This window comes from Ictalurus furcatus, chromosome 17 (genome assembly GCF_023375685.1).
Source record: "Ictalurus furcatus strain D&B chromosome 17, Billie_1.0, whole genome shotgun sequence".
Lineage (NCBI taxonomy): Eukaryota > Metazoa > Chordata > Actinopteri > Siluriformes > Ictaluridae > Ictalurus > Ictalurus furcatus.
Window position 1 is genome coordinate 8,477,734 of NC_071271.1, and position 19,738 is coordinate 8,497,471.

At 38.9% G+C, this 19,738-nt stretch overlaps 1 protein-coding gene across 1 annotated transcript in view; it reads left to right on the plus strand.

Moving 5' to 3' along the window:
* The first annotated feature begins 11,351 nt into the window (after positions 1 to 11,351).
* The window catches only part of ncam1b (neural cell adhesion molecule 1b), a 111,032-nt gene continuing 102,645 nt past the window's right edge, over positions 11,352 to 19,738 (plus strand). The window contains exon 1 of the mRNA XM_053646495.1: positions 11,352 to 11,630. Within this exon, the coding sequence (XP_053502470.1) occupies positions 11,555 to 11,630 (76 nt within the window). The 5' untranslated portion in view covers positions 11,352 to 11,554. The remainder of the gene's footprint in view (positions 11,631 to 19,738) is intronic.

Here is a 19,738-nt window from a genome sequence, read left to right on the forward strand (position 1 = left end):
GATCCTCTTATTTCTGCTCAGATCTCAGTATGTCTGGCAAACATGTCATCATGGATGGCAGTTCATCAGCTGAAACTTGACTCCAGCAACTGGGGTGTCTGTGGCTCAGGTGGTAGAGTGGGTTGCCCACTAATTGTAGGGTTGGCGGTTCGATTCCCGGCCCGCATGACTCCACATGCCGAAGTGTCCTTGGGCAAGACGCTAACCCCGATGGCAAGTTAGCTCCTTGCATGGCAGCTCTGCTACCATTGGTGTGTGAGTGTGTGGGTGAATATATAAGGTATATTCAGTATAAAGTGCTTTGGATAAACGTGCTATAAAAGTGTGCTGTTTACCATTTAGCAACTACTGTTCATCCCAGGTGATTCATCACCATGTCAGGATCTTGTGATCTCCCTGGACAACTCTCTGATCCCACCTTTGGTTATTGCACGTAACCTTGGGGTAACCATAGACAATCAACTATCCTTTTCCTCTCACTTTGCTAATCCGACACGCTCATGTCGATTTCTCCTTTACAACATCAGAAGGATTTATCCATTTCTATCCATACAGACCACTCAGGTTCTTTCGTAGTCTCTTGTCATTTCAAGATTGGATTACTGCAACTCACTTCTGGCAGGTCTTCCATTCGACCTCTGCAACTGATCCAGAATGCAGCTGCTCGACTTGTTTTCAACCTTCCTAAGTTCTCCCACACCACCCCATTGCTGAACTCCCTCCACTGGCTTCCTGTAGCTGCCAGCATCAGATTTAAAACTCTGATACTTGCCTACAAAGCCAAAAATGGACCAGCACCCATTTACCTCAAATCACTTATCACACCCCGCACTGCACCATGCTCCCTCTAAACCTCTAGCAGTGCTAGACTGGTGCCACCATCTCTCAGGGTGCAATAGGCATGCATAAAGACTCTTCTTCATTCTGGCACTAGGGGTGGGATGAACTTCCCCTAGATGTCCGAACAGTTGAGTCACTGGCGGTCTTCAATTGACATCTAAAGACCTACCTCTTCCTAAAGTACTTAAACTAGCACTTTTCACTAAAAAAAATCTGTATTTTCTTACTATATTACCTCCCAACAGAGTTTTAAGACTGATGGTGTTCTTAGCCTGTGACCTAGTGAACCAGTATCTGGACGCATTTATTGATAGATACTTAAGCACTTCTGTAAGTCGCTCTTGATAAGGACATCTGCCGAATGCCATAAATGTAAATGAACTTAAATATTGTCCTGCATAAATAAATATTGTATGGCTGTTTAACTGAAAGTAGAATTTACTTACTGTACATGGCCATTTGATTGAAAATAAAATTGTAGTCTCTGAATTTTGCACAGTTTTATAGACTATACTTGTACATCAAATTTAAGAGTTATTCATTGACAAGGTAAATTACGAAGCATAAGTGGTTTACAAAAAAAACAAAAAAACAAAGCAGAATCCTTTTACAGAGTATGGTTTGCCAGTCTTGGTCCTCGAGTACCCCTACACTACAAAAGGCTTTTTCAATATTTTCCCAGCTCCTACACACGTGACTGAGGGGGAAAAAGCACTTTCATATGTGTGATAAAGCAAGAGGAACATTACAGTGCATAGAACTCAGGGCTGATCCTGGTCAGGATGGATAAGGATATAATTTCTGATCCGATCCAATGTATTCAATGCTATGAATATGTGATATTGGCTCACTGACATATCTTGCATTAAACATAGGACACAACTTGTCTTAACTCTGATGTTGATATTTCACATAAACATGGCTGTTGGAGCCTGCAGACAGCAGATAGTTATTAAGATCAGAATTAGTTATTAAGATGCAGTGGGTATTGGATCAGTACCAGATATTAGCGTGTACTCAGCACCATTATATAGTATCTTTTTGAAAAATGGAAAAATGGAATGGATTCCTACTGGCCAACAACAGATACTGGGTTGAAGTGATGAGACCTTGCCATTAGGTGGCAGCAAACACTTGCAAATAAAACAGTGAACCCAAGTCTTGCTCTTCTTTGTCATTGCTTTTTGCTGATTTTACCAGATGCTGGGTAATATATTAAAAAGTTAGAAATTAACCCAGCAAAATCAGCCAGCAGACTCAACCCAGCATTTGGGTAAAAAAAATTAATTAAATAAAAAAATGCTAACTAATGTATGGGAAAGATTCTTTTACAGAGGGAAAACAATCACAGCAATGATAGAAGCTGAAATAATGTGCAGGCAGACATTGTTATGCGCAGAAAAGCTAAATCTTCATTGTATTGCTCCTACATTGATCGATCTCTTCAGTGAAAAAGCAGGAAAGTGATTGTAAGTCCTTCTTACGGTGAATTTCTCTTAAATGAGTGTGTTGCAATTGTGGTATACTGAGATGCAACACTCTCAAAAAACGGGCCTAAGCCATAGTTAGGTGTGTGGTTACAATCAGAGAAGAGTCTTAAAGTATTATTTTCCAGGAGGCTGTCCATGTTAAGGAATGTTCTTTATACAACGCCAATTCCAAAAAAGTTGGGACAGTATGGAGAATGCAAACAAACCAACAAACAAAAAGAGTCATTTGAAAATTCAATTCATTGAAAACATATTATTAACACATTATTTGATGTTTTACTTTGTGAATTTAATTTCTTTTTGAAAATATACACTCATTTCAAATCTGATGATCACAACACACTTCAAAAAGTTGGGACAGTCAACTGTTTACCACTGTGTAACATCACCTTTTCTTTTAATAACACTTAAACGTCTGGGCACTGAAGACACCAGTTGGTTAAGGAATTTTCCCCCATTCATCCATTATGTCAAAATTCTGGTGAAATTCCCCCATTGGCCCTTCTCTATCATGACCCCTTAATAATCCCCATCTCTGAATCTTCTACATCACTATCCTCTCCTCTCCACTAATAGCTGGTGTGTGGTAGGCGTTCTGGTGGACTAAGGCTGCCATTGCATCATCCAGGTGGATGCTACACACTAGTTGTAGTTGAGGATTGTCCTGCCCCCCCACCACAGATACTATGTAAAGCACTTTGAGTGTCTAGAAAAGCAATATATAAATGTAACTGTATCTATTTTGCATTTCTTCAGCTACACAACTGTACAGGGCTATTGTTGCGTTATTTTGCACTTAATAATGTGCCACACATTCTCAATCGGAGACAGGTCAGGACTGCAGGCAGGCCATGCTAGCACCCACACTCTCTGCTTACACAACCATGCACTTGTAATCTGGGCAAAATGTGGTTTGGCATTGGCCTGCTCTGGATGGCAGCATATGTTACTCCAAAATGTTTACATATCTTTCTGCATTAATGGTACCCTCACAGATGTGCAAGTTACCCATGCCATGGGCACTGACACACCCCCATACCATGACAGACGCTGGTTTTTGGACCTGACGCTGATAATAGCTTGCATGGTCTTTTTCCTCTTTGGCCCGGAGAACACGACAGCTGTTTTGTCCAAAAACTATTTGAAATGTTGACTCGTCGGACCACAAAACACGATTCCAGTGTGCTACTGTCCATCTCACATGAGACTGAGCCCAGAGAAGTTGGCGGTGCTTCTGGACAGTGTTGATATATGGCTTTTGCATTGCTTAGTAAAGCCTTAACTTACATCTGTGCATGCAGCTGTGAAAGGTGTTGACTGACTTAGATTTACCAAAGTATTCCCAAGCCCATGTCAGGATATCCATTACAGACCGTTGACGGTTTTTAAGACAGTGACGTCTGAGGGATCGGAGATCACGCGCATTCAGAAGTGCTTATTGCCCTTGCCCTTTACGCACCGTATTTGACCGGATTCCTTGAATCTTTTAATTATATTAAAATATATTTTACTGTACAAGGTGAAATGCTCAAAATCATACAGATTTGTCTTTGGGGGAATGTTGTCCTCAAAGTGTTGGATTATTCGCTGACCCATCTGTTGGCAGATTGGCGAGCATCGACCCATTCTTGCTCTTGAAGGACTAGGCCTTTTTTGGAGGCTCCTTATATACTATGATTAGACGATTGCCTCAGCTGTTTCACATCACCTTCTTATTTCAACTTGTCACATCGCTATTAGTCCTAAATTGCCCCGTCCAAACTTTTTTGAAATGTGTTACATCATACATCAATTTCAAAGTAAATGTTTATCTTCAAAAAACCATGTAGTTGATTAAGTAAATCATCTAATAATTTGTCTTTAAATGTTTTTTTGTTTAAATACAAGTCAGAGTACATTTACAAATCACTCCTCTTTGTTTTTATTAGCATTTTCCATACTGTCCCAACGTTTTCGGAATTGGGCTTGTAGTTTGTTACTGTTTTTTTTCTTTCCTACTGTGTTCACTCTTGAACTCTTGTTAGAGTTATTTATTAAGTGTTAATATAACTATAAATACTTACACCTCAAAACAGGATGTAGTATACTTGTTTCTTAGACGTACTACGAAAGCTAGCAGCTTCCCCGAAACGAGAAATGTTTCATTTGGGACGTAGTAGAAGCGTAGGAGGGGCTCAGCCTGTTTGGAAAATTTAAGAAAAACCTCATGTGTAAAGCTCCCTCAGGAAAGGTGAGAAGATGCCAAGAGTGTGCAAAGCTTCAATAAGAATATAGTTATGAATTTAAAATACATTATATCTTTCATTTGTTTAACACTTTTCTTGGTTACTGTATAATGCCATATGTGTTATTTGATACAAAAGAATAGAAAATAGAAAATAGTACAATTAAGAAAGCCCTTCTATGAGCAGGTGTGTCCAAACCTTTGATTAGTAATGTGAATTGTGTATCGGGTGTTGGTTTTTATATCTTGGTGCAGACCAAATGGCTCCATGAAGATAAGAATATCTGACAGTTTTGACCAAAAGCCTTGACATCTGTTTGGGTTCCCTGAGAAGGGAAAAAGATGTTGCGTGAGCTTCACATGCGACTGGTAACTGAAGTCTGTGTAAAATCACCCCTATTTATAGGCCTGCCATGGTCAGGTGACGTGGCATATCGCACGCCATCAGCTTCTCTTTGTCTGAAGCACAGACGCAATATACAGGTATAAGCCAATATGTTAAAGCTACACAATGTCTTGTTCCCTTCTCTGGAAACAGGGTTACATGCGTAACCCAGACATTCCCTTTCAAAGGGAACTCAATGTTGTGTGAGCTTCATGCTGTGGGAACGAGTATACCCACTCCATCATACTGAGCGTATGGCCTGTCACAGAGGCTACATAAATAGGGGCGTGGCTGGCCAAAATGCCGGATATGTACACCCTAATTGTAGAAGGAGCCAACCCTGCTGAGAAATGTTCCTGTAAGAACTCCAGGACTGTAGCTATTGTGCAGTTTACTGGGTTTCACTGGTGTTCCTCACACCATGATAAAAAAGTTGCCACTTGAATGTATACAATTTTCTCATGGATGGTGCACTAGCATTTAACATGGTCTCTACAACCTTGGTTAGAGGCCGGAACCTATGAGCTGGTGCCCCTCAGGGGCCAGACTCACAGTTTAAATAGTTCTGGGCATTGCTGCGTGACACTGATTATTCTCAGGGGTTTTGTAATTGGATGAAACTCCTGACTTCCAGCCACCATTTAACGGTCTCATGTGGAATGGGCCCAACTGTATGATGTTGGCTGCTGCTGCCATAAGCCCCAACAATCCTCAAACTGAGTCTGTGGAACAATAAGTTTGAGTGTCAACATCCCGAACCTGTATGTCCAAAGAGTACGGTTCAAATGACGCAGATCTAAAATTCGCCACATACCCGTCTTTTCTGTGGACCAGGAAATAATGACTGTAAAACCTCCCTCCCTCAGAAAAAGAGGTAAATGTTCTATGGCCCCTTTGTCCAAGAGAGATCTACTTCCTGGGCTAATATCGGCATTGCATTGTGCTGACTACTGTGGTGAGCACGCCTCTGAAAAGGGGGGTGGTCGAGCTATGGACTGGACCCGGAACCATTTTCTATGAAGGATAAAACCCCTGGAGACACATTTGGCAGTAGTTTCCATGCTCTGAGATGGTCTCAGTGACGTTAACTTTCCACATTTTGTTGGTGGGAAAACCAGATTTTCAGATTTTTGTTCCTCTATGACAGCTCGCTGACCAGAGAAAACTGAAAAATTGGGACGAAATTGACTAGGGTAGCCCTACAGTAATACTGGGGGCTAACTGCCCTAGCAACCTCTCATCCCCTGATACCTCTCTCCACCCACCTCACAATTCAGCAGGTCTTCCTGGTAGGTCTGCAACACTGCCATTGTATGCCGAGACCCACTGCCGCTTGGTAGGCTTCGCCAACCAACACTGAGGTGGTCTTACACGGCCTGGATGGCAAAGCTGGCCCCCCTGAGTTATGTATATATAAACTCGGCTTTCCCAAGAAGCATGACACTTCATGGCGCACTTCCGGAAAAAAGGGTAGTTTTCTGCGGTGTGAAAACTCCGCTCCTTCTCACTGGCTCACCCCTTCTCACTGGCTCCTTCTCACTGGCTCCTTCTCATTGGCTCACCCCCTCTGGCTCAGGGAGGGTGGGTGGACTCTCCATATCAGATGGAGAAGTTGCTCTCCACATATGTGTATATATAAAAATCTATAACAAAGTTTGTCCTGTATGTATGTATATATATATATATATATATATATATATATATATATATATATATATATATATATGTATATAGGACAAACTTTGTTATAGATTTTTTATTTTATGACTTCTACATTATCAAGTCAGTATAAAAAACATTTTAGATTCCCAAGAAGTTTTTAGTTTTCTAGCACAAAATTAAATATTACCAAAAAATGTTTACCATTAAAGAAAGCAGTGTATTGCGTAAGAGACACTTTTCAGACAAAAAAAACACAATGAAGGCTGCTGGGTTTTGCTGCAAAGATAAGAAGTGCGACAGTCAAAGTCTCCAGAAGAACTGTGGCTGATTCTGCCAGATGCTCAGTAAAATTTATCAGCTAATTTCCTTATAAAACTGCACAAATTGTACCGGAGACTGCTATTTTTATTTTTATGTCACACCAAATATTGACTTTGTTTCATTTACTACTGTTTACTGCTCTTTACAGTATATATATATATATATATTTATATATATATATATATATATATATATATATATATATTTATATATATATATATATATAAAAAGTATAATCATTTAATTTCATTAATTTGAAGGCATCTTTGCTCTACAGCATTTCTTTGCATGTGCCTAAAACTTGTGCACAGTACTGTATAATATATATATATTTTTTCACAATGAGCATGCTCCACTGGCTGACCCCCTCTGGCTCCTTGTAGTCAGAGCGGGTGGGTTGACTTTCCGTACCGGAAGGAGAAGTCACTTCACAAGCTCCAAACCCCAGAAATGGAGAACCGGATCTGGAGGAAAGAGCGAGAGATAGAGCAACGCTTGTCTCTGGTACCCCCTCCAGATCCATACAGGACCCCCAGGAGCTGAGCCGGCTGGCTGCCTTGACAGTGGCCGGCCGGGAGCCACGGCACAGCAAGCTCCACTCCCGCACAAAAAATTTGTCCCTCCTCCTCTGTAATAAGGGAACAGGGAGTAACACACTTTCTGAGTTCTCTAAAGCTCATTCTGCACAGGATAGCGACAGAAGAGTATATATATATATTCTTTTGAAAATAGAGAGCAGTAAAGAGTTATATGCATGTTCACACAGACAACCAACATGTGGCTTGTGCTGAAGACAAAAGAGTTGATGACGTGGCTTATAGGCGCCATTTTATAGTCATGTGACACACGATATGCCACGTCACCTGACGATGGTAGGTGTGATTTTACACAGACTTCAGATACTGGTCATGTGCAAGGGTGCTTCTCACAGAGTGAAGCTCACGCAACGTTGAGTTCCCTTTGAAAGGCAACATCTCTTTCCCTCTCCAATAATTGCATATCAATGGCTCAAGCCTCTGCTTCATGTTGTGGACACATTACCACCTCGGGTGCGCATTATTTCTCCAATATTTAAATGGCCTGTCATGAATTATTCCTTCATTATTTCTGGAAAATCAAAATTGGCTGTCATTTTGTTTATTGTTAGCTCTGTGTGCTGTATTGGACTGTAGACTACCTTTTTCGTTAGTTCAGGTAACTTGGCAAAGTAATATGAAACTGTAATGTGGTCAAGACCTGCTTGGAACTACTTTACAAAATAATTGTCCACCTTAGAATGTCTGTCAGCCAATCAGAATCAAGTATTAAACAGCGCTGTGAAATAAAGTGCAACCTTAAGCTATATCAAAGCCAGCATTGGATGCTTGAGGATGTGTCTTTGACATAAGGTTAATGCTGGACTATAACAAAATAACGGCTCAAAATGTACAGTACATTCAAATCAACAAAGAAATGGGAACAGTTGTGTGAATAGAAAATCTCTATTTTGCAGTAGCCATCTCATTGCCTGGATTTGAATCTTATTGAGAACCAGCGGTCAGAATCATAGAGAGCAAGAGCAGTCTGTGTGAACAAAGCTAAGAGTATAAAGGAGCACTTCAACCAGGGGATGCTTGAGTACAATATCAAGCTGCATGAATATTCAAGATTCCTTTACAAGTGCTTTTTAACCTTGGTAGGCTTTGGTATAAGGAGGCAAGATGCCATAAGCCAGATATACTATTTGTGATCATTCCAAATTCAGTTTTTTGGTCTTATATGAGAACTTGACTGCAGTAGTTGGATTTGTTTGTCTGAGACAATAGCATGCACATTTTCTGACAAATGCTCACAACATACAAACAAGCTAAAGCTGTGGCTCAAATTGTATACGTACTAGACAGTTGAGTATTTACATTATGGTTGGCTATGTTAGAGTTTTATTCTTTTTTTTTTTTTTTTTAGAAAACCGTAGCGTTCAAAACTTCAGCCCCTATTTTCTCCCTGATTTCCACTCATCAACCATCTCTCCCCTATCATTCAACAGTATTCAACTTTTTTGAACTGCCACTCATGTTTTGTCACAGGACAGCATAACACACTTGGAGGAAAGAGCTATCTACCCTCTTCTGCATACATGTGCTCACAGATTAAGCATTATTTCAATGTTAAATGTGTTCCCACTGGGTTTATCCACTCCTGATATAATTTTGCTCTTTATTCTTAGTGTCAGAACTAAATAAATTAGGGAGAAGTAAGCATACTGTTTACTTAAACAAGTATAATTGTCAATAGGAAACATTTACATCCTTTATTAGCACTGTTTTTTCTGTCCTCCTTACCAGGACAGAAAAAAAAACTGATAGAGGTCCAGCAGCTGTGAAGGCAGAAGTTCTGTGAATATGGATAAAGGAGAATAATCAAGGAAGCTTTCAAGACTTGGCAAAGGGTTTTGTCAGTTTCACGGTGTACCCACTGTAACTTCCAATAACATTATCACATCTATTTCGATAACTTGCTCATGAAAGAAGGGTGTGGCTAGGACAGACTTCCTTTACGGAACACACTTCTAAATGCGTGATCTAATCCTGTTTATGTTCAACAAGCCACTGCAACATTGAACAAGCTATTTTGTGATGGCAACAAGTTTAACAAGAGCTTTTGAGGAACAAATGTACATGGATTACTGAGTTAGTGAATTGTATTGTGTATGATTTGACATAATCCTGTATTTGTCCGGTCTATTGAAGCTGTTGTCAGACTTGTTACTTATTTGACAAACAGTAAATAAGATTAGATCACACATTCTTCAGTACAGTATGTTTTTGTCTAAATCGGAAGTGCTCATGATTTGAAAAGTCAGCCTACATCTTAGGTGGAATTCTGTAGATAGACAATTTTAATTAAAGTGTTGTCATTGCCACCCATAGCATATTCAAAATATTAAAAATGTAAATTGAACACTGCTTACTTGAACTGTGTGTGCATGTTTTCTTTAGACAAGTAAAAATATACTGTTTTTACTCAACTGTAGAACAGCATCTAGTTTCAGCAGGTAGTGCTGCTGCCTCACAGCTTCCATATCCATATGGGTTTCTTCCAGGTTCTCTGGTTTCCTTCTACCTCCAAAACCATAATATTGTCTGGTTAGTCTATACTGTGCCTTGGTGTGAATGTGTGTGGGCATGATGTTCTATGTTGAATTGTCATCCCATTCAGGGTGTATTCCTGCCTCCCACCCAGTGTTCCTGGGATAGGCTCATGACCCTGACCAGGAAAGAAAGCTCCTGAAGCTAAAGTTCCAGAAGATGAATGAATGTATTAAATCAAGAACTCGAATTGTGCACAAATAAAATAGAGAAACTTTTACGTAAACATGATTTCTTGACTTAGATTTAGTAACCAGTAGCCACATGATAATAATTTGCATATTGTACATTGTGCACGAGAAGAAGCAAAAAAGAAGAAAACATTTAATAGCCCTTTCAGAGTATTATACAGTTTGATGCATGTTTTTTTTATCTGAGATGGAGGCCATTACATTTTGCTGTGAATGATTTTCATATTTTCAAAGAAATAGGTAAATATACAGAAATCTTTATAACGTTTCCACATAAAAAAAACAACAACCCAGGTTGTGCTTGGCCTATTTTGAGACTTTGGCTCTGAGGGTAACATTGTTCTTTATTGGTCAGGCCACATGGAGGTTTTCTAAGGCCAGGGCCCTCTCAGGGTTCAGCTGAAGACAAAAGAGCGTATCAGTTCATTCATCCATGAGTGACATCATTATTTAGAGACTGAGAGATGAGATGAAAACAAAATCCTTCAACACAACCATTTTAACTGTCTATTTCTTTGTCTACTGTAACCCTGCTAAAGTAACAGCTTAGACCAGCAGGAATTCGATTCTGGCCCAAACTGGTTTAGCTGGTCAGGCAACATGGCGGTGCTGGTTAACTAGCAGAACCTTGCTGGTGAAGCTCATCTCACATTGGTGTTTTCCCAAGCAGGTTACTTGAAGATGCTCCGTTTAGAAACACATTGACGATAAAAAAAAAAAAATTCTGACAAGCTGATATTAAATTCCTAAAATCATCCAATTGGCATTAAAAAAAAATCCGTGTAGTAGCAGCCTACTGAATTCTAAACACAGAGCTCGAACATCCATCTTCCTCTGAAAACCGAGTCACACGACGCTAAGTCGGTTTTGGGATGGATACTCTTTCCCAAGCTACCCGGCATAACAACAGTGCTTAGACCTATAGTGCACTATGTAGTGTCTAGCAGCCATTATTCCTTTCTGTATGTAATGCAGTAGTGTAGGGAACAGGGAGGTGTTTTGGGATGGAGCCCCTCTAAGGAGGGGGAGGAGGAAGGGGCGGGGCGGGGGGGGGGGTGTTCGCGCACAGTTTCCCAAGCTTCCCAACGGATGAATGATTGGGCGGATGGATTGTGTGTGTGTGTGTGTGCGCGCGCGCGCTGTACGAAAGCAGCCTGTATGCACGCGCGCCTACTTCTGCCTCGTTGACACACGGGCGTTCTATTTTAAACCGCAACACTGACAAAACCGTTGCTATTTAGCAAAAATTTAATTCAGCAAACAGTAACTCCGAGTCCACGTTGAATTCACACGGACTATTTAGTTATAGCTGCATGAGGGAAAACCGAGTGATGGCAATGTTTCTGACCAAGGAGATAATCTTGATGTTTCTTTTCCTGGGCAGTGCAGGTAAGATTCGCTTTAAAAGCATTGCGCATTTCTCTTGTTCACTTTGTGCCGAGAAAAGATGGTGTGCAGCACCATATTCGTTTTGCGGTTGGTTAAAAATAAATAAAGAAATAAAAATGATCTAACCTAGCTTGATGGATGGAGAGTCAAGTGGAAGGTGCACGAGCGGACCTGTTTGAACGGTGCGTTTATTTATCACACACAGGCTGCATTCAAATCGCACTGGCTAGTTCATCTAGCTAGCTAGGTCGCTTAATCTGATGCTGGAGGGTTAAACCGATTTCGGTGAAAAAAACCCATAAAGTCCTCATCGGTTTGACTTCTTAATATTTTATTATATTTATATATGGGCTACATAAGGTAGACATTATCTTAGTAGTTACCACCATAAATGTTTTCAGACAGATCTGACAATAACAGCCTCTTTATTTTAACTCTCGTTTTCTTGGAATAGTCACCTTAAAATTGTACTTTTTAAAACTGGGACACAGCTTTAATAAATACTCTTACTTATAGCCAGTTTCAGAATTGTTAGTCAGTATATAACAATATATATGTATAATTTAAAAAAATAAAATAAATGTATATAAAATATCTTGAATTGAGCCTACCAGAAGAGCATCTCCAGTTTTTTTTTTTAAACGGTATATATCTGACAGGTTATTTAACCGCCTGTGTGTGTGTGTGTGTGTGTCAGGGAGAGAGAGAGAGATAGCGTGTATACTGTATGTGTTTAGATAGCTGGTTACTTAACTGTGAGTGTATTTGTGTTTAAATTGCTAACTGGCTAACGCTTCTCGGATGTCGCGTGCACGAGATGGTTTAGGTGACAGTTTAGCTCATGTCCACTTGCGGCACGCGCGGTCAGCAGCCAATCACAGGTCGGGGAATTTGGGCGGGAACTGACCACTGCTAATCACGTAGCTACGTGGGGTTTCTAACACACGACTCTATGTTGCATGATGTTAATAATAGAAACGTAGTCGTGACCATGTTGGGGATTTCCATTATTTTCTGACTCTACTAGTTCTGTGTTGGAAACATGTCTGTGGAAAATTGTGAGAAAAGAAGCTCTGGTTTTGTTTTGTTCTTAAGAGCCAACAATAAAACCTGACTGTTATCCCTTGCTTGAAATTTCCTCCTATCAAACATCATGGTAAGTGTGCTAGCAGTGCCCTGCATGACATCATTGTGACAAACAACCATGAACTCCTCACATGAATACTGATATCACACCAACCTACCAGTTACCACCAGGATGAATTCTTCCTTTAAGCATTATTAATAAGTTATAAACATGCAGTAGTTCATTATAGCAAACAGATTTACTCTGAACATTGTTGGATGATCAAACTGTTATCAATCTTGATGTAAAGATTCTTTAAGCTTATCGCTTTACAGTGCATGAATATATGCTGTGAATTTGCATATGACTGGGTTTTTTTTTTTCGCCAGCAAGCGAAAGCATTATACTGGTAGCGTGAGCATTATACTGAACACCGTGTCTTCCTGTTAAGAAGATTTTACCTTTACAGCACTTTTGGGAACAGATAGGCAGATGTGTTCTGCTTGTTATATTGCACAGACTCTGTTATACCTGACTTCACATCCAGGAAGGCATACAATTTACAGAGAGAATGACATTTGAATAGATCTGTATCTTAGTAACGAAGCTGTTTTATGACAGTAAAAGGAACTAACAATTATTTTCATAATCGGTTAATCGGCCGATTATTTTTTTGATTAATCGGATTAAAAAAATATCCCAATTTCGATACCATTTTTTCATTCATTAAAATTAAAATCCACAAACTGAGTGTTACAAATATAAATGTAAGACTAAAACTGTACATTGACACAACTGTTTGTCCAATTGCTACACTTTGTAAAGTTTGCAGGTTACAATCTTCTACACTATATTTAATCGCACACTTTTTCCCGCTGTCACTTAACGATTACGCGACTCAGTCTGATGGTGACTGTGGTCATGTTGGGCATAACAGTTAACGGTGACTTTGGGTGTTCTGCTAAAGGTAGTGGCGTCGCATTACGTGTGTTTGACATCATGTGCCATCATCTGGGAAACGGCTTATGCTTCCCGTTAGTAAAAAAACGCTCGTGTTCCATTTGAGACAATTATTACCCTTCTAAAATTCATACACCCGATGTCAGAGTGCATAGTACGTCATTTGGGACAAGACTTTAATATATATATTCTCTCTGATGCGTGTTTTCGGAAAAGACGTAACGCGATGAGTAAACATGCCCCATGCCGCGAGCAGACCAACTAATCGATAATGAGATTAGATGAAAACGATTTAATCGATAAGTTGTTGCAGCTCTAAAACGAACTGTCATTTGAGTGTGAATAATGAATCAGCTTCAGCTGATCTTCAGCTTCATCAGATGCAAGCTCCCACCCACTAGTCCCTAATTTATGTTGTATGCATACAACATACGAGACGTCATGCACTGTCCATCTAATTTACATGATTCCCCCCCTGCCCCCGCGCCCCCCAATTTAAGCACCATTTATAATAGTGAGCTAGTAAGCTACAGCTATTCAAGATCTGACAAAAGAAGTAAATGAAGAGGAGGAAAATGTGTTTCAGTGAAGCTGAGTTAAGAGGTGCTTATGTCCAGGGTTGGTGAAAATAAAAAATGTCTTTTTTTGTATTGTCAAAAATATAATTCAAGGTAAACACAACATAAAAACTTGAAATAAAATAATAGAGGAAAGGCTATTTGTTAACATTTTTCCTCCTTGTTCACAAAGGAACAAAGAGGGAAACATGTTTAACAATATTGCAATGGGTTTTGGGATCGGCAATCTTTTACTTTTACAGAAGTGAATGGTATAGGTACTGATATTTATGGCAGTGTGGTCTGTTTTTGGGTGATTTTGGAGTGACATGTTAAAGAACACTCTCCACTACCATCATCATTAAAACACCAATTGAGGGAATCTCTTTTGGAAGAATGGTGCTCCATTGTACAGTCCTAGAGACTTGTAGAATTGACACCACACTGCATTTGAGCTGTTCTGGTGGCGTGTGGTGGTGCAACTTCTTACTAAGACAGTTTGTGTTGTTTTTTTCCCATCTGTATAATGCACTACATAGGGTAGAGAATACAATATTTCATTGCATGCATGGTGCATTAGTCATAGTTTTTTAATTATCTCTGCACTGTTTGAAAAGTGCCTAAGCTGATTGACGTTGAGCCAAAGTTGATTGACATTAGGCTAGCCATTTAACCTTATCTAGCTAGCTAAACACTGTAGCGAGCAAAACTCTGTTTTGGGGAGAGTAGATGGGGTTTAGTAGACTGAAAAGTCTTGATTCTGTGATAAGTGAACCATTTTTTGTGTGGATTTGGATATCTTTTCCTGCTGGAAGATCCAAACACAACCCAGTTTTTGCTTCCTGCCTATAACCGATATTCACATGTATAACACAATAATGAACCAAGAAACTGAGTTGTATTCATTGTTGTTAAAAATAGCATTAGATAAATGTGGTTTGTTCTAAAATACTTAAACACTGTTGGTTTATTGACGTGATTACCACTGATATCGATTTAGTGGACCCTTAATGTCATCTCTAGCCAACTAATATACAGTATCTGCGGTGGTTTGGGAAAACATGTCAAATGTCTCTGCGGCTGAATTCTGTCCAAAAATGCTTTTGGCTAAAATCAGGTATTTCTGTATATATCATACTTTGACACCTTAAATTTAAGAAACCATAAATATATTTCACCAAAATGATGTATATGATTTTTATACGACTTTGTAAGCCAGTTTAATAAACGTGGTAGTAAAAAACACAATCAGTCTATATAAAGATGTCCAAAACCTTGATAGCTAAGTGAGATTTCCTTACACAGTGAATGTCACACGTTGAACAAGTTCTTGGATAGCATCTAGATAGGACTCCATGTTTGTTTTGGAACAGCAACTTTTCACAAGGCAAATCCTGATGGTTAGAATAAAGGTCCTACCCACCCAAATGTGGTGTTTCACTTGGAAATAGATCATTTTACAGAAGAAAAATTAGTTAGAATTTCCATTTCACTTTATCTTTTAGAAGTACTGTCTTCTGGAACAAATGGGAGGTGTAGACGACAGGGTCTTTATCTAGAATAATTCAGGAATCATCACCATTGTTACAGAGATCAAGTAGGCAAGATCAATTATATCTGTAGTCAAAGGCATATCTGTAATCAAAAGACTCCCAGAGAAAGACTCTGTGGCACTGATAAGGACATATATGTTGTTCTAAGAACAAGAGTCACATGAAAATTATTTATTTTCCCGATGTCAGTGCTTTTCCTGTAGTACAAGGAATGTGAGTGAGCCTTTCTGTGAACAAACAACAACTTGTCCTAATCATTAAAGTCCCCTTGAAACTTCCCCATGAAGTTTTGTGTCTTTTAGTATGAATATTTTCTCCATAAGGCTATCTATAAGCTAGTGTGCTCCAAACAATTAAACAATTCGCATTTAGAAGATATATACATTCAAAATTTACAGACTCTCTCTACCACCAATATGGATCAGCAGTTTTGATGACATCATTCTGCACTTCAGCTTCTCATCAGATTTTCTGTCCAATCAAATGCTCTCTAGAATCTGAAGTTTCCTGCCCCCCAACATTATAAAAATCCATGGTACTAACCGTCAAAGTACGGCTTAGCCCAGTCTGTGAGTTAAGCAAAACACTGTTGTCTATTTAAAAAGTGTGAGGAGCCATTCAATATGTTCCGCCCTGACTTCCTGTTTCTGTGTAAATTACGGGTGTGTCTCAGTCAGCCCCCTAATTCAGTAGTCAGGGCACTGATCAGAGAGCCTGCCATTTTAACGGCTGTCTCAATCGCAAAATCCTTCCAGTGTACCGGAACGTTGGCTCCCTAAAAAAATCCCACAATGCACCGCACAAGGCAGGGAGCATTGATGCTCATTATGTTTCCTTACTGGAAATTACATCATGTTTTCTGAAGCCTCTCAGCTCGATAAAAATGGCAGATGAACTCTGAGCCATCTTCTGTCTACAAATGTAAGTAACGTTATAGTTGTTGTAGCTCTCTAGAGCTGCAACAACTAATCGATAAAATCGAGAATAATCAATTATTAAAATTGTTGTCAATGAATCTCATTATTGATTAGTTGGTCTGCACGCAGCACGGGGTGCGTTTACTCACTGTGTTACTTCTGTTCCTAAAACACGCTTTGAAGAGTAAATACTAAAGTTGTGTAATAAATGACATACTATACACTTACACTATGCACTATATACTCTACTGTCTAGTGTATAAATTTTAGAAAGGAAATATCATCTCAAAAGGAGCACTAGCGTTTTTTTTTACTAACCGGAACTATAAGCCGCTTCCTAGTCGATGGCACATGACGCTAGCTTTAACAGATACCCAGAGTCACCGACAATGACTTTCTTCAGTTTACTGTTTGTGAACTTTACCTTTTATAAAAAGTAATGCATAAATACAATTATATAATATAAACTTATATATAATATAAACTAATTTATACGTATTTATGCATTATTTTTAAGGATCCACAAAAAGCACAGAATTAAACTACGGTCCTAAATGAATAATATATATTCTGGTGTGTGTGTGTGTGTGTGTATTGGGTTCTTTTCAGTCTTATATAATTGGACAAATAGTTGTGTAAAGTTTTAGTCTGAAGTTTATATTGTAACACTCAGTTTGAGGATTTTATTTTAAATATAGGAAAAAAAATGGTACTGAAAGTTTGCCCCGATTCATTGAAAATATAATCGGCCAACTAATCGATTATGAAAATAATCGTTAGTTGCAGCCCTATAGCACTCAAATGATTACTTACGCTTTTTACAATTTTAAACTTTATTTGATGATCTATATGTGGTTCGTTTAATTATTATTATTTTTTTTAAATGCACTATCTAGCTTGTGATTAAGCTAACACATCTATATGACATATAAAAAGTAAAAAAAATTACATTTTTGATTTTTGGTAACGTTCTACAATGCAAGTACCGGAAATTGAGTTATCAGTGTCCCAATGTTTAGTGAGCCAGGGTCCTTACCTGTACACAAACTCATGTACACGATACGATTCATGTATACTCCCTCTGATTCACGATGCAGGGAACTGATCGAGACACACTGACTGTCAACACATCGAATAATGCTGCATGTTTCAAGGCACTTCATGACTACTTTAAATCAGGGGTAGAATTCACCGATTCACTCTATGATGACTGTTTTTTTTAGGAATGATATATCTAATTCTTATCGTTATCACATGTAATTTACACAAGGAACACATTATCAAGGTTTTGATAAAATCAATTAAATGAATAAAGTCACTTATGTTAACAAGACGCAGAGAGCAGACTCACAATTTTGTCTCGCTGTCGACACGATTACATCATAACACGATTTTGTCACCCTGTCGACATCATAAGCATAGGACGAGCAGCAGAGCTCAGTGGCCATCCGCCATCAGATTGAGCAGGGAAGCAGTGAAGCTATAGGTTTCACCCTCAAACAGGGTGGCCCTTAAATTTTCTTTGAGCTACCATAATCACTCTCTAAGATACACACAGTGCCAATTTATAATCTCACTCTGAATAACTGCATGTGAAGTGCACTGACGGATCAGAACAGAGAAAAGGCTTTCTCATCCTTATTCTTGTGTTTAGCAAGCGCACTAGCATTATCTGACTAGCCTGCTATCCTGGCACCATGTTCTGATCTTGCACAATGACACACAATTAAATGCACAATTAAAAAACTGCTGCATCAGGTGATTGGGTTAGCGTTTCACGAACACATTATTTCTGGAAATAATTTGGAAAATTTGACATTTCACATGTTTGTCTCTGATTTATCACGTCACACATTATTAGCACATCGTCTTATAAGCTTATTGCGCATAACATTTTTTCTCCATACTGTGCAGCCCTAGTAATGATATGAAAAAATGAGACACATGCAATGCAGCATGATATATTCATATAAATTATAACTAAAAGCTACAGGCTGCTGGAACATTGCCTAAATCATAATGCACTTTAAACTCTGAGCGCACATTAATAATTAGTTCATGGATAGATTTTGCTTTTATATGTATGGATGGATCACATCCATCTTCTCTATTTTTGAATAATTCATTTGACATCAGTAGTTTTAAACCTGAAAATATCTGTGTTGTGAACTCCAGAAAATCTTCAACAGCAGTAATAGGTTACTAACTACATTTACTAACCGGTTTACTGAAAAAGCGATGGAACATGGGAGTGTGATTTTAATGGATATGGATGCACTTTACAGTGTACTTAGACACAAGTGAAAACAATAGACAGCACATAAAAAGTGTGAAACAAGCTATGTGTCTCACCTCCTTAACTATGTCTGGTAGCCTGGGAAATGGTGAGGTTTTGATGTTTTCTACTCTATATAGCTGTGAAAACTACAGACTTAAATGTGTTTTCTCTTTCTCTTTTGCATGTGTCTCAGCCATAAATTCTAGCGTTTTTAAAATCTGGTTAGCGCCAAAAGTGAGAAGTGAGGAAAATGCATTTAAATATTCGACTAGTGGTGTGGTGTGGTGCAGGAGCATCTGGGAGACTTTGAGAGTCAATATCAGATTACAAACTGAATTGATTATGCTAATGTTATTTCACTATATGGCACAGGGAAGGGATGTGAAACCTGACATGACACTATTTTTTTTTTTTTTTTTTTTTTGTGTCTCATCCGTGATGCTCCGTGGACTGAGTCACAAATCAGAAGATGTTTAGAGGTTGCACTTTAGTTGAAAATTTAGTTTAATTGAGGATTTTAATTAAAAGACTTTTGTCTTTTTTAAAGTGATTAGTACAAATGAATCATGCTCAATATGACCAAAGGTTAAAAAGGTCAGTTTTGATTTCTTTAAGAACGCATTGAGCATGCTCAGGTTGTGGGCACAGTAGCTGGAACAACTGCAGTGTGATCTTGCCCAGCGTAGGGATGCATTAATCAAGGTTAGTAGACAGCAATAGCAGCCACGGCTGACTCTGTGCAGGTTGCCAGCGAGGCTTCCCAGCACCACTCTGCTC